The sequence below is a fragment of the Barbus barbus genome (genome assembly GCF_936440315.1).
Source record: "Barbus barbus genome assembly, chromosome: 16".
Classification (NCBI taxonomy): Eukaryota; Metazoa; Chordata; class Actinopteri; order Cypriniformes; family Cyprinidae; genus Barbus; species Barbus barbus.
In genome coordinates this window covers 27,391,088-27,406,302 of record NC_136744.1, presented here as the reverse complement: position 1 = coordinate 27,406,302, position 15,215 = coordinate 27,391,088, and the positions used below count along the sequence as shown (strand labels likewise).

Sequence of the window (15,215 nt, the reverse complement as noted above, 5' to 3'; positions counted from 1 at the left end):
AGCCATTGACTTCCATAGTATATTTTTCCATACTATAGAAGTCAATGGCTACCAGCAAATGTTCGGTTACCCACATTGTTCAAAAAAAACTTATTTTGTGTTCAACAAAATAAAGAAATCGACACAGGTTTGGAATAACACTAAGCTGGGTAAATGAAGACACAATTTTCATTTCTGGGTAAACTATCTCATTAATGAAAGAGCCATATGGAGATAAAAATTTCAGTGTAACCACCCACAACACCATAGTAACGCCCTAAGGTCGGTTTATAAATAATTTAATGTTCCAGTTGTCCTAAAGCACTGCCATATGCCATTTTAAATATTATCTGAGAGATCAGAATCATGTAATCAATGTACCTTTCACAAACACAAGACCTTTAATATCCTTTTAAGGCATGACAGTGATATCAGAAATGATTAAAATAAGTATAAAGTATGCAGTACAACAAGCTTTTCTTAAAGTTGGAAGCACTCAGCACTCACACATGGTTTGTTTGAATCTTACACAGACATTTTATTATTAATTTGTCTCAAATGAAATAACATAGGGTGACTATACATCCTAATCAAATCAGCACAGTATCTGAAATGTTGTTTGCAACTGAAATGCTCTGTACAGAAGATGGTCCTCAGGTCATCTGAACTTAAACACTACCATGCAATGATTAGCTGGTCACCCTAATTCAAATGTAAGGAAAGCTGCATAAAGAACATGTATAAAAGCCTAACAAGTTGATTGCATTTGATGAAAAATATTTCATACTATGTAAAAGCTACAAGATGGAGCAATGTAATTAAAAAGAGAGTAAAAAAAGAATCACTGACGACTACATTAAGTGCCAAGTATTGGTTTCATGTGCTATTTTCTCAGTGGTGTTTCCCTTAAAGCACTCCAAGCAGTTTGAGAGCAACAGAGATGGAAAGCAGAATGACTCCAAACAGCCCAATGTATCCGTATGCACCACGCATCCTCTTAGCAGGATCTAAAACAGACAAACAACTCTGGTGAGGAGGCTAAAGCTCAGATGAATGTTTAAAAGAACCTGAACACATTGAAGTCACAGAATTGCTTGTGTAACAGTTTCACAAAAAAACTTTTCTTCTAATTAAAAATTATATTTATTTGTTTTATTTTGACTTAACAGTATCTTGAAAATGTGTATGGCAATTTAAAAAAATGCATAAATATACTTTGTTTTGAAAGGACACAATATAAACTACAAACATACATGTGTCATTTAAATCTATAATTAAATGCAAAATAAATGCAAACCTTTTTGCATCTCCACTCTGATTCAGAAACAGATGTGAATGTGCTTTTGCATCTGAGAACAATCTAAAAATTGCTCTGTGTGCATTTTTAAGACGTACCACCGGTGTAGTAACCCCAGGCATAAGAGAACCTGCTCGTTACCCAGATGACTCCTAACACAGAGGCAACAATCTTATATGGGAGATAAAAATGCAAGATAAACAAAGGTGAACTGGGTGAAAGGGTGTACATACTGTATGACAGAAGGAGAGCACATGAAAAGAGATTGAATTAACATATTTAACAGAGCTTTATAGAACACACATTACAAGGAAATGCCCCTCTGTTACATGATCAAGGTCAACATTTGATCAAAGGCATAATGATTTCATTTAATTTTAACTGGTGTAAGGTTAAACAAACAACACTACCGTTACTAGCCCAACACTTTAGTGTGATACAGTAAATGCCTTTGCCACTAAATATGATGGAAGATGGTACAAATTAAGGAACAGCAATGCACAGGTATATCAGGAAGGGTTGAGCTGGGCAAAACTGGCTCCATTTCTGTTCATAAGCTGGAAGAATTTGCTGAATTGCAATTAAAATAAATTTTATAAACTCACAAACACAAATCTTTCTACAAAACATGATTCATGTACACCAAGTCTTGACAAAGTTGAACTGTCGTTCATTTCTGAATTGCACACAACTGTGATACTCACAGGATACTCTAATGCAGCAATAGTCTGGAACACCAGCCACTGTGGATACACCTCCAGTGTGTTCTGATGGGCTCTCTGGATGCAGTTGAACACTAGCTCCTTATCACTGTACATGGTGGGATACTACAGAAAAAATACATCAAACCAAAGCATCTGCATTGGTTTCAAATCAGAAATTAAAGTTAAATATGCATCAGTATAATTTCAGGCAATGCAACAACATGCATTGCATATGAAGCCTTATCGTACCTTTACTCCATACTTCTTCCGTGCACTCCCAACTTGGACCCCGAGATACATCAACATGATAAAACTGTACAAATACGTAAAAATTGCATAGCCAAAGTTGGCTGGAAGCAGCTTTTCGATCGCCATTTTTTCCCCAGATGAAAAGTTCAGGACTTGTTTTCTGTCTCAAGCACGAGCTGTTCTTTTATTTGAAGGAAATAAACGCACAATCACGCAACTCAAGCACGGTGCGTTATTTGTGTTCTTCACTCACTCCCCCAGACACAGATCAAACCTCGCGATAACACGCGATCTCTCGAGAGACCATTCAGCGTTAGACAACCCGATGAAACATATCAATAGTAAACAATATGTAAACATGAAGGAAATATATGACAGTATTTTTAGTTATTAACCTACTCAAGCTTTCAGCAAGTAAAACCATAGATGTCGACTATTATTTTATATCATGGTTTAAAAAAAAAAAAAGACTATCAAACACAGTTGCGTTGACATCCATACCTAAACCTACCCGTCTCCTAGATGATCCAGCCCCGCCCCCTGGATCTTTGTTCTGCAGGGGCTTATGGAATTTTCTAGATTCCCCCCTCCCCCTCGATGACGTCATTGGGAGTCGGTTAAGTAGAGAAGCGCTTCACGCTGAATCAAGCGCTCGCGAGGAAACAACGGCTACCGCTGACTAACGTTACTCAGAAACACGTTTTGTTTAAAGAAATTGTCCTCAATTTGGACGTAATATCGGAATAAACATACATTTATTTGACAGTTGTTGAATTTCAAATAGTTTCTGTTTTGAACTCGCTCGAGGAGTGTCGAGTCGGTTATCTTACCGTTGGATCAAGGCTATTTTGACGGTAAGTTACAGTTAAATGTTGTTTATAGCTGATATTTATACTTTATACACCTGACATACTTTTAGTTCCAGCCACTGATCTATAAAACAATAGAGTCCATGTACTGATCTATAATAGAGAACAATAGAGTCCATGTACTGATCTATAATAGAGAACAATAGAGTCCATGTACTGATCTATAATAGAGAACAATAGAGTCCATGTACTGATCTATAATAGAGAACAATAGAGTCCATGTACTGATCTATAATAGAGAACAATAGAGTCCATGTACTGATCTATAATAGAGAACAATAGAGTCCATGTACTGATCTATAATAGAGAACAATAGAGTCCATGTACTGATCTATAATAGAGAACAATAGAGTCCATGTACTGATCTATAATAGAGAACAATAGAGTCCATGTACTGCTCTATAATAGAGAACAATAGAGTCCATGTGTATAAATCAGTGGTTCCAGCACGTTCTTTATTATTACTGCCATCTTTAGTAATGTTTCATTAGCAAATATGGCTCATATTATTATAAAAGTAAATATTTAACCAATTAATGTCCATATTTTTAGGGACATTGTGTTACATTTAACAAATATATCAACGTATTCTGTGTATTCATCATCACAGTACATTACCATTTTGTAATACAAGTTCTCGAAAAATGTTGACTTAATACACAAATATTGATATGAAAATGAACAAAGTTGAATAAATTACCAAAAGCCAGTATCAAAAATCTGACATCTTTAGAATTATCTGTTTTTGTTTTCAGAATTGTCGACATCCGTGAAAAAAATAAAATCACTGTGATTTTATGAATAAAAATGTTATGCATGCATAAACAAAACCCTGGTCTCTGTTAAAACCTGCAGAATATAGATATCAAATTATTAAATTTCTTGATTGATTAAACTGTTAGTTCATGAGTAACGTCTGATGCTTTGTGTTTGTAGGTTTGATCATGAATAAGGAGGCCAGCACTGGGCGTCTCGGTGAGGGTGTGAAGCTCATCTTTGATCAGAAGGCTCCATCCGGTCGCAGCAGCAGCAGCAGTGGCAGCTCGTACTCCAGCAGCAGGGGGAGCCGCTCCTCCAGCAGGTCACGGAGCTCATCACGGAGCTCATCCTCTGACAGTGGCTCTTCCTCACCCTCACGCTCTCGCTCACGTTCCCGCTCCCATCCACGCTGCTCAGGCCGCTCACGCTGCCGTCACAGACACCATTCTCCTCCTCGCCGTTACCGGGCTCGCTCCCGCTCTTTCAGCCCTTCTCCTGAGCGTTCCTCCCACCGCAGACGCTACCATCGCCGCAGTCGCTCTCCATCCCCCTACGGCTACTCCAGACGTCACAGGCGTTCTCCGTCCCGCTCTCGCAGTCGCTCCCCGGTCTACTGGAGGGGAAGCAGGTTCGTGGGGAGGTACCGGTGCCGTTTCTCCCGCTCACCCAGGAGCTCCAGAGATTACAGAAGCCGCTCTCGCAGCAGTGAACGCTCTTCGGTCCGCCTCAGCCTTGAGGGTAAGTTTCACTTAAACTATTATATATGCTACATAAAAGACAAAAGGAGAGAATTTTTTTTTTATTATTATTTTCATACAAAGCAGTTCATGGTGACCACAGCTGTTAATAACCTAAATTTCAGTCTGTTCTTCCCATTTCAAGGTATCATTTAGCTTTAGAAGACTTTAAATACACTGCATGAGTAGTGTGGATGATGCTTTATTTCATCCACGTCGTCTTTGCACTTTTTGTGTTCTATGCAAAAATGAACAGCAATACATTTTTCTTCCCCTCTAGGTTTTAGGCTTATTACAAAAAATGAAAATTAATTAAAAAAAAAAATTAAGTTACAAAAATTTAAGTTTAAAAGTAATATTACAAATAGACATTTAATAATATATATTTTTTTATATTTAAAGTGTATGTGTAAATAAATACTGCCTCTAAAGTAAATGTAAGCAGGTAAACATTCTGACAAAAATGCAAATTAATAAAAAAAATTAGCAGTGTAGTGAGTTGTTGGGTGAGTAGTTGATAATGCTGACTATGGAGGTAAATGCTAAAATTAATTTATACCTTGAAATCTTCCACAGAGAAGAAGAATCTGTTAAATGTGGCCAAAGCAAATGCCACCAGGATTCTTGGAGTGCAGAACTTGGAGCTGCCAGCTAGCCTGAAGGAGCTGGAGGAGGAGGAGAAGAGGAGATCTTCATCAGATAAAGAGGAAAGGGTGAGCGCTGACCGGGCGCCACAGAAGACACCAGCACAGGTGAGCCTCGCACACAAGCACACAGATGTGTCATTAACACACAGCCAGTGTTTGTTTGACTTCTGTAATGTTGCTTGAACGTCCTGAGTGTTTGACAGTATACTGATTTGTACTTCAAGTTTTATCTAAGATCTTGGGACGTTGACTAACCCGTTAAAACACGTCTATTTAAAATGTGATTGCGCGCTGTACTTACCCAACCTGGGTCACCATGTAATCTGTCTCCTCAGACGTGAATGATTTTACCTGATGGATTTAATGGAATGATGAACAGCACTTGTCCGGATTAGGTAATGGTACACGTTAAAGAGTATGTACTACTGTGTAGTGTGTGTGCGTGTGTGTCTGTGTGAGAGAATGAATGAGCACGTGGCTATTATTCCTCTCACTGTATTGAGGAGTGGCATTTAGCTTCAATTGCTTTGTTTTTTTTGTATCATTTCTGTTCCTGTAGAGCTGAAACTCCTCCACCCTTTGGACAAAGAGGGAGAGAGGGGGAGGTCACATGACTTGAATGACACCAGCTTTAAGTCTTATGTGCACAACTGCAAAGGTTAAGTAATTGTGTACAATGTCAGCGGTAGCCTTGTGTCGAACAAAAACAGACCACATGCATTTGTGTGATTCACCTCCCACTCAACACTTTCAGCCACCACACAACAGTACATATGCGGAAAAGTTTGGGGTCTGTAGAATTTCAGGTTGTTTTTTTAAGAAATCAATTTCAGCAAGGATGCATTGAGTTGATCAGAAGTGACAGTAAAGACATTTATAATGTTGAAAATAAATGCTGTTCTTTTGAACTCTATTTAAATAATCCTGAAAAAAAAAATTAAGTGACAAGAAAACTCTCAGCATTCTAGAATGATTTCTAAAGGATCATGTGACACTGAAGTCTGGTCGCTGATGCTAATGATGCTGAAAATTCAGCTTTGCATCACAGGAATAAATTAAAATGTGAAATATTTAACTAGAAATTGTTAAATTTACAATATTTTATGGTATTTTGGTTAAAAAAAATAATAATACCGACCCCAAACGTTTAAACGGTAGTGTCTCTTTACAGTTGTTAGAACTACAGGAAATTACTTATGGTTGAACTGGGTTGCGTTGTCATTTACCAGAGTCTTCCTCTATTCATCGTGTGTGAAGACCAGAGAGAGCACGCTCTACGTTGACGGATGTGGTTTGGAAAAATATAGTCTCATCAATTAGTAATTAGTTTTTGCTTTTTTGGGCTTTGTTCGTACAAGCAGCATTCTATTTAAATCATTTTATTATTATTTTGGGCCGTTTATGGAAGCCTGTTTCTGCCACAGAATTAAAAGTAAGTAAATAAATAAATAGGTAATTTTGACCATTTCTATTTCACAATTCTGACTTTTTCACAATTGTTTATACCTGACAATTCAAACGTGCAAAATTGATATCTTGCAAAATCACATTCATTTGAAATCTAATTAAAATGACATTTTAGATACTGCATTTCGGTTATTTTTCCTTATTTGGATTCATTCATATAAAGTGTGAACCATGCATATGCATGAATTTGTAAATAGCGACACCTCGGGAGTTCCTGTCGTGTTAAAAATGACTGGACATTTGAAAAACAAATTGAAAATGGGTACAGTGTGAACAAAGCCTTTGTATATAAATTTTCATTTTTGCTTGTAAAAGAACTGCTTTTTGTATCAATAGTAAATGTGTATAACCCAAATGGTGTTTTTGATGTCAGACTGATTCAAAGAGCAGCCCTGGTATTACACAGGTCAGAGTCCCTTCAATTCGCCTCTTTTGCATGACTTAAACACCGAACTGAGGGCGACCTCACTTAGAAATGAAAATCATGTGGTACTGAAGTTTCTAGGTTTACATCAGACAGACAGTAATTTCATTATCCTATTCCCCTTTTCTCTGTCTTTAGGTAAACGGCGAGGCAGAGGCTTCTCTGACATCTCCCAAGAAAAAGCCAATTAACTTCAGCATCAACGTAAGTTCATTAAAGCTTATTCACATATAATGACTGTAAGAGTATATTGAAATAAGTTGATCTTACCTTTTTTATATTGACAGAATACCATCGCCAGACCATCACACAGCCCAACGGTCCATGACAGTGAGGTAACATCAAGAGCCGACAGCGTAGCAGACAGGAAGCCATATGGACAGTGGGTCCCCATCAGCAAATCCTCTTCTAAAAAATAAACACTGAGATTCAACAGTGATGTAAAAAGCCTGTATATAGTGTAAATAGTTTGTGTAGTGATCACTTAGGGTAGGGTGAGGTGGGTGGTTAGGGGACACCTGAATTCATCATAAATGTTTTCTTTCAGATATAAAGTGGGTTTTGTGGAAGAAGGCAAGAGGATGTCAGACAGGTGGGAAATATTGTGGTGTTTTGTGTTGTACAGTGGATGTTTCTAAATAAATGCAACACAAAAAATCCTTGTGTAGTTTTTTTCTCCCAGAAATTTTACAATTTTAAATTCTTAAGGTGATGTATTTTTCCAATTTTGTTGAAACTTCAAAAACAACAGAATATTCCTGCAGTTTACAGTGATGGAGATGCATTTTGATCTGACATCAGTACTCCTCCATTTCACCAGAAGATAAACCACTAGATTCATATCACCTGCTACAGAATTTGCAGAATTGCTCACTCGCCTTTTCCACATAGTTATTTGATAATTATTTAAAATCTTTTACAGTAAGCAATAATGCTCTGTGAGCACAAAACCTACCAAGAGCATGGCAGAGCCATATTTACACCCACACATATACTGTACATCCTCCATGTCTTTATAAATTGTGTGTCTCACAGAAGTGAGTACACCCCTCACATTTTTGTAAATATTTTATATCTTTTCATGTGACAACACTGAAGAAATGACACTTTGCTACAATGTAAAGTAGTGAGTGTACAGCTTGTATAACAGTATAAATTTCTGTCCCCTCAAAATAACTCAACACAGTCATTAATGTATAAACCGCTGGCCACAAAAGTGAGTACACCCCTAAGTGAAAATGTCCAAATTGGGCCCAATTAGCCACTTTCTCTCCCCGGTGTCATGTGACTCGTTAGTGTTACAAGGTCTCAGGTGTGAATGGGGAGCAAGTGTATTAAACTCTGAGGATCTGAAAAAAATAATTGTTGCTCTACATAAAGATGGCGTAGACTATAAGAATATTGCCAAGACCCTGAAACTGAGCTGCAGCACGGTGGCCAAGACCATACAGCGGTTTAACAGGACAGGTTCCACTCAGAACAGGCCTCCCCATGGTCGACCAAAGAAGTTGAGTGCACGTGCTCAGCGTCATATCCAGAGGTTGTGTTTGGGAAATAGACGTATGAGTGCTGCCAGCATTGTTGCAGAAGTTGAAGGGGTGGCGGGTCAGTGCTCAGACCATACGCCGCACACTGCACCAAATTGGTCTGCATGGCTGTCGTCCCAGAAGGAAGCCTCTTCTAAAGATGATGCACAAGAAAGCCCGCAAACAGTTTGCTGAAGACAAGCAGACTAAGGACATGGATTACTGGAACCTTGTCCTGTGGTCTGATTAGACCAAGATAAACTTATTTGGTTCAGATGGTGTCAAGTGTGTGTGGCGGCAACCAGGTGAGGAGCAGTGTTAGGCAGTAAGTTACTAGTAACTTACTTACTGTAATAATATTACTTTTTGCAGTAACTAGTAGTGTAACTAATTACTAATAAGATTTCAGTAATAATATAACAGTTACCATCCATAAAACAGCTTAGTTACTTTTGATGCCTGATTTAAAATCCAACAATCAAATAATTCCTAGATTTATTTATAATTCATAATTTTCACGACTCGCACATGTGATGTCCCCAGTGCAGCAGACAAGCTTGGAATATGGAAAAGCTTATATACAGCAGATAGAAATATTGCATTATATTGATTTTGTCAGGAAAAAAGATGATCTGAACACTGTTGTGTAAGTTGTGGCTTTACTTTACTTCGGCATTACCACCCATATCCCTCTGATCAGCATGTGGCACATTATATTACTATAATTAAAAATCTTTTTGGAAAATTAAACTGTTTCTTACAAACTTATGTGATTTGATAAAATACATAATGAAATATAATCATATATGGGTAACAGAGAAATTACAATTAGCTTCAAGCAATTAACACAACACTTCTACTTGAATGTCACTATCAATCACTATTGAGTGTTTGTAATAACTTCTGACTGCGATCCAATATGGATTTTGGTCAAATAATGAGGGAGAAATATATTGTTAGGGTACCACTTTATTTTAAGGTGTCCATAATACAAAGTAATTACCTAGTTAAGTATTTAGTAGTAGCCGTTGTACTTACATGCAATAAAATGTACTTACCGTGTAACTAAGTTATGGAACAGCCTGTACTTTGTCAATTCTTCAGTGTTGTCACATGAAAAGATATAATAAATTATTTACTAAAATGTGAGGGGTGTACTCACTTCTGTGAGATACTGTATATAAATTTGATTCTGGAATGAAATGTGACCTGTTAAATCTACAGATATTTAGCTATTTCTCCGAATTAAAGAAAAATATTTAATTTTATAATTTTAAAGGATTTTAATTAAAAACATCATGTTTGCAGTATGACGGGGGTTTTGCTGGAACACCTTGATCTTCATCTTCAGGACTCTGGGTGGCGCTGTTGCACTGTGCACAGTAGTTGTTGATGAGGCTGGCACACATCAAAATATCAAAAGCTTTTCAAGGAAAATATTTTACAGTAGTTATTACAAACCAGATCAACCTTCTATAATCGCTGTTGATATCAGAGAAGCTAATCAGTCGCTAATGATAGCTACATACATAACAGAAGGACTTTTCTCACTCAAAATAGTTAACCCTGGGTCATTCTAAACCAGGGGTGTCAACTCAATTCCTGGAGGGCCACAACAACCCTGCAGAGTTTAGCTCCAACCCTAATCAAACACACCTGATCCAGCTAATCACGTCCTTCAGGCTTATTTGAAAAATACATGGTTTGTGTTTTGGAGCAGGATTGGAACAAAACTCTGCAGGAACTGAGTTTGACACCCCTGTTCTAAACCCAGGTAAACGGAATCATGGGTTACCTCGTGTTGCATGCATTGCGGTGTTTTGTCGATTTGTGTCCTATCAGATTTTGCTACCTCCCATTAAAACAGTAGGTAAGTATAATTTGACAACGAAAAATGCTACCTGTCAAATTATGGTTCATTAACGTCTACACCAGGGGTTACCAAGTTCGGTCCTGGAGGGCCGGTGTCCTGCAGAGTTTAGCTCCAACCCTAATCAAACACACCTGAAGCAGCTAATCAAGGTCTTACTGGGTATACTTGAAACTTCCAGGCAGGTGTGTTGAGGCATGTTGGAGCTAAACTCTGCAGGACACCGGCCCTCCAGGACCGAGTTTGATGACCCCTGGTCTACACCTACCCCAACCCTAAACCTACAGTAATTAGCCTATGTGTTGGTCAGGATTGTGGCTAGAAAGGATACAGCTACGGCCATTTTTGACCCCCTGCCAAATTATTACCCCTCTCGTTGAAATCGCTATATGATTGCCTAATCCTAACCCCTCCCCCACACCTAACCCTAAACCAGGGATCCTCAAATCTGGCCCATTCCTGCAGAGTTTAGCTCTAACCCTAATCAAACACACCTGAGCTGCTAATCAGAGTCTTCAAGATCATTAGAAAATCACAGGTAGGTGAGTTTGATCAGGATTGGGGCTAAACTCTGCAGCAGATTGGCCCTCCAGGGAAAGATTTGAGGAACCCTGCCCTAAATTTACCAGTAATAATCTGGCAGGGGTCAGAATTGGGCACAACACCGGAAACCAACAATAACTGCATTGTAATATATATATATATATATATATATTTCCTGAATTGTTTGACTATATCGGTGGACTTTAAAGGTAAGATTAAAACGGTCTCTTCTAGATTTCACGACAACATATTACATTTCAAACGCTGAAGCAATTGTTGATGATTGGTTGTAAGCCTGTAACTGTAACGTCAGTGTATAGCGCTATATTTAATTTTTGGTTTTAAATAAAAGGAGTTTGCGAGGGACTTTAAGTACAGTGTGTTTGATGGATTGTATTATTGTTTAACAGTATACCGACTGTTCTGTTGACTAAACATTTTTCTACAGAAAAAAAAAAATTAAGTAGACAAAAAGTTCATAAAACCGTTTTGAAAGTCATGAGTTGTAAAAAATACACAATAGGCTATAGCACCTTTATATATAGTGCCACAGTGCCATTGTAAAGACTCTAAATCAATTCCTCACAGCCTCATTTTCCAACGTGTTAATAACCTGATTAAGTTATATTACAAAGCATAGTTTCACACTGTGCACTTTTGGCACCGCAATGCAGGGTCAACGCTGTAAAGATCCCTGTTGAAAAAACTGGTCCTAAGAAACTAGCTCTTGCTCAGGACCATCTTAGGACCAGCACATGACCAGCTAAGGACCATCTTAAACCAGCTCAAACCAGCAGCAATGCTTCAAAACATACCCAACCAGCATATACAGGGATGGTGCTAATCCTGCATTTAAATTACAAGTGTGAAAATGCACCTTTACCTGGGGTTTAGCAGGGTTTATAATGATGATAACCTGGAGTGAACAGTCCTCTAGAGTTGTGCATCCCAACACAATAGTAACTTTTGACAAAATGAAAACAACAATCACCGTTTGGTGACACTAGTAGCACAGAAAACAGTGGCCTGTTGTTTTTATTCTTAAACTGACAAATCAGCTCATTCAATCAAACTGTCATTCACTGGCACGAATGGAGTTTGATGTGATCACAAAGTCATTTGATGTGCGCCGACATGTTGTCTTGAGACTGAGCAATAGTCCTTCTCAACAGAGTTAATGAGCTGGAATGTTTTCTCTCTCATTCCCACCCGCACGATTCCCTCAGGTGATTGGTGGTTTTAATTAATGATTTTAGTCTGATAAGTTATTGTGTAATAAGATCCACTAGTTGTATTCAGCATGAATGCTGGTTTGGCACAGGCGCAAGTCAAAGTCTTTGTTTCTCCCCCGCCGCCTGTCTATGTGTGTTTTAAGCATGTATTCTAAGAGCTTGTGCCAAAACACCTATGTTGTGCTGCTCTTTTCAACATGTTCGCTCTTGACTCCACCTGGCACCGAAAACCTTTTTTTTGTGCAATTGTCAGCTTGGAAGAAAAATGGAGCATTGGAAATATCCCACACCTTTTATCTAGTGCCTAAACAGATGCATCAACAACGTGTTGATGATAGAGTTTACACATTAGCCCACTTTCAAGTCTCTTCTGGTCTCTAGCTGTGACCAGTTTATATGAGCATGACTGTTTACTCTCCACCCTTAATGAAGAGAATCTAAAACATTTCATAAACTCACTGGCGGTGATTATGTAACATTTGTTTGTGCACGAATAAAGCAAAATCAATGTTGTGCAACTCACCGCAAAATCTGATGAAGCTTGTTTTGGAGCACAGGAAGAGACATTATCGTTCTGAAGGATCTGTGTCTTTTGTTTTTGCTGCTTGTTGATAAGATCGGAATGAAGCATCTCTCAGACATTCGCTATTACACAGTGTTCCACAGGTGTCTAGCCAATATATATGCAAATGACAGAAAACAGCCTGCTTGGGAATAGTTGAATCTTTGCAAGAAGATTTAGGGCCATGTGGGAACCATTTAGAGTCAACATAAAAGTGCATTTAACTTTTTAAATGCATTTTATTGTGCAAAATTCATCAGTTATTCTCAACAACAAAAAAATGTTTGCCTTCATTTATTTTTATCCAAATGTTACTTGCTGATATTACTTTTCCTTACCTCTTAATTTCAGTCCCTTTCATGCAACCACCTGAATTCATTCTGATGTAATGGCCACTCTTCAAAATCCAATCAATGCCTGATGGATACAATCAAGTCCCAAGTTAATTTGTTTTTTTCTTCAAATGCCCTGTTTCACTGGAAAACACACTGTAGCAGACTGAATACATTAGTTTTCAACTAAAATAGGCCTAATATTTAGAGATAGAGACAGAGACACATAATATATATATTTTTTCTTTGGCCAATATTAGAAATTGTTTTGAATTCATTGTTCTGGTTTACACTGGATATATAATGAACATGCATTATTTTAACATTTAGATTATCTTTGCCATCATCTAACAGTTTGGGGTCGGTAAGATTTTTGTTTTCTTATTCTCTTATTTCTTAGTCTCTTATTCTCACCAAGGGCTGAATTTATTTGTTCAATAATATAGTAACTACAATTAATATTATGAAATATTATTACAACTTAAAATAACTATTTTCTATTTGAATTTATTTTAAAATGCCATTTATTTATGTGACGCAAAGCTGAATTTTCAGCATCATTGCTCCAGTATTCAGAATCATATGATCCTTTAGAAATCAATCTAATATACTGATTTGCTGCTCAATAAGTATTTGATATTATTATTAATATTGAAAACAGTTGCTAAAATATTTCTGTGGAAACATTTTTAGGGTTCTTTGATGAATAGAAATAAGAAACAACATTTATTTAAAATCAAAACTTTTGTAATATTATAAATGTCTGTGACTGAACTCAGACCCCAAACATCTGAACGGTAGTGGTTAATAAATCCATATATAGGCTAATAGTGCAATTAAAAACACTTCAATAACACTCTTCAAATTATATTGTCATATCCATAATGTTTTTGTCTATTATGATTATTTGTTTTTGTATTTTATTTTTAATTTATTGTGACATAATACAATTTCAATATCAGCCGTTTATTGGTTATCAGCCATAACTTGAAATTAAGTGTCGCTGGATATCGGTATTGCTAGGTTGTCAACTATTTAGTTAGTGCTAACTTATTAAACATTTGAAGACATTATAGAAAGACCTTTAAGACATTTTATAGTGTGATGTATTTCTTCTATGTATTACAATCCCCAATATGATGTATTTCTGAGTGATAAGGTACGTAGGGTGAGAAATGATGGAATCAGGAATTGATTGGCTTGTGCAAAGCATCTCTGTCAATGAGGTCTGTAGTACCTTATGATCAAACAGACTGATCAGTGTGTTGGTAGTACCACAATGTTTGTGGAAATCACTTCTACAATCTACAAATGCTTTATTTATAGCTGTCACTGTATATTAAACTGTTACAGAAGAAAGTATTTTAACATCAAAATAATTACACACTTTAACATCAAACTTAATCAGATTTTCAAAGCAGAATTGGCATTTGCCAGATGATGTAATCTAGCATAAGGTTTATTCACCTCAGTACTGTCAGCTGTGCCGACAATCCTACAGCTGTTCCTGATCACAGATCAGATGTCCTGGCCTCAGGGATGGACACGGTCATTTTAGATATGGATCACTTGATAAGAGATGCACTAATATCAAAGGTGCGCACACACACACACTTTCAGATCAAGGTCTGTATCTCTTTTCTATTCACACATGTTCTGCTATTCCTCACTCCATACTGATGTGCACTTGCAGTTTACCAAAGGGAAACCCCACAGGCCTCGAGTCTGGAAAGCCCTGGCAAAGCCACAGAGGAATCCTTATGAACACAGTGAAATACAGTTGGGAAAAAAAAGTGTATAAAGATGCAGATAAAGAAAGCCATTGTTCGCCACACACAAGATGCCTTTTCACTTGAGTTTGAGAAAATGGTACATGTAAGCCCTCGCGGGCAAACTGTATTTGATGTTTAATTCGCTTTCTGTAATGCCACGGATGCCGGGCGGTTATTTGCGATCATCACATGAGTGTAATCTCGCGGTGCCTACGCCTGGATTCTTTCTCAAAACATCTATCACTA

The 15,215-nt window shown here is 37.5% G+C and overlaps 2 protein-coding genes across 4 annotated transcripts; one reads left to right on the top strand and one right to left on the bottom strand.

The window, feature by feature from the left end:
* Positions 1-358: 358 nt before the first annotated feature.
* Positions 359-2,786, bottom strand: LOC306882832 (glutathione S-transferase 3, mitochondrial-like). Of its 2 annotated transcripts, none has more exons than XM_079437764.1 (5): positions 2,741-2,786; positions 2,230-2,410; positions 1,981-2,103; positions 1,375-1,447; positions 359-986 (listed from the first exon to the last, which is right to left on the bottom strand). In XM_079437764.1, exons 2-5 carry the CDS (start codon positions 2,353-2,355, stop codon positions 886-888), a joined length of 423 nt encoding a protein of 140 aa, XP_079293890.1. In that variant the 5' UTR covers positions 2,356-2,410; positions 2,741-2,786; the 3' UTR covers positions 359-885. The 2 variants fall into 2 exon arrangements, with proteins under 2 accessions (XP_079293890.1, XP_079293889.1); XM_079437763.1 differs by having other exon boundaries at positions 2,731-2,770.
* A 39-nt stretch (positions 2,787-2,825) lies between these two features.
* Positions 2,826-7,783, top strand: LOC306882831 (arginine/serine-rich protein 1-like). 2 transcript variants are annotated; one of them, XM_079437762.1, is made up of 6 exons: positions 2,826-3,083; positions 4,035-4,595; positions 5,171-5,346; positions 7,271-7,336; positions 7,420-7,467; positions 7,680-7,783. In XM_079437762.1, the coding sequence occupies exons 2-6, from the start codon at positions 4,043-4,045 to the stop codon at positions 7,683-7,685; spliced, it is 849 nt and encodes a 282-aa protein (XP_079293888.1). In that variant the 5' UTR covers positions 2,826-3,083; positions 4,035-4,042; the 3' UTR covers positions 7,686-7,783. The 2 variants fall into 2 exon arrangements, with proteins under 2 accessions (XP_079293888.1, XP_079293887.1); XM_079437761.1 differs by having other exon boundaries at positions 7,420-7,514.
* Positions 7,784-15,215: the final 7,432 nt, after the last annotated feature.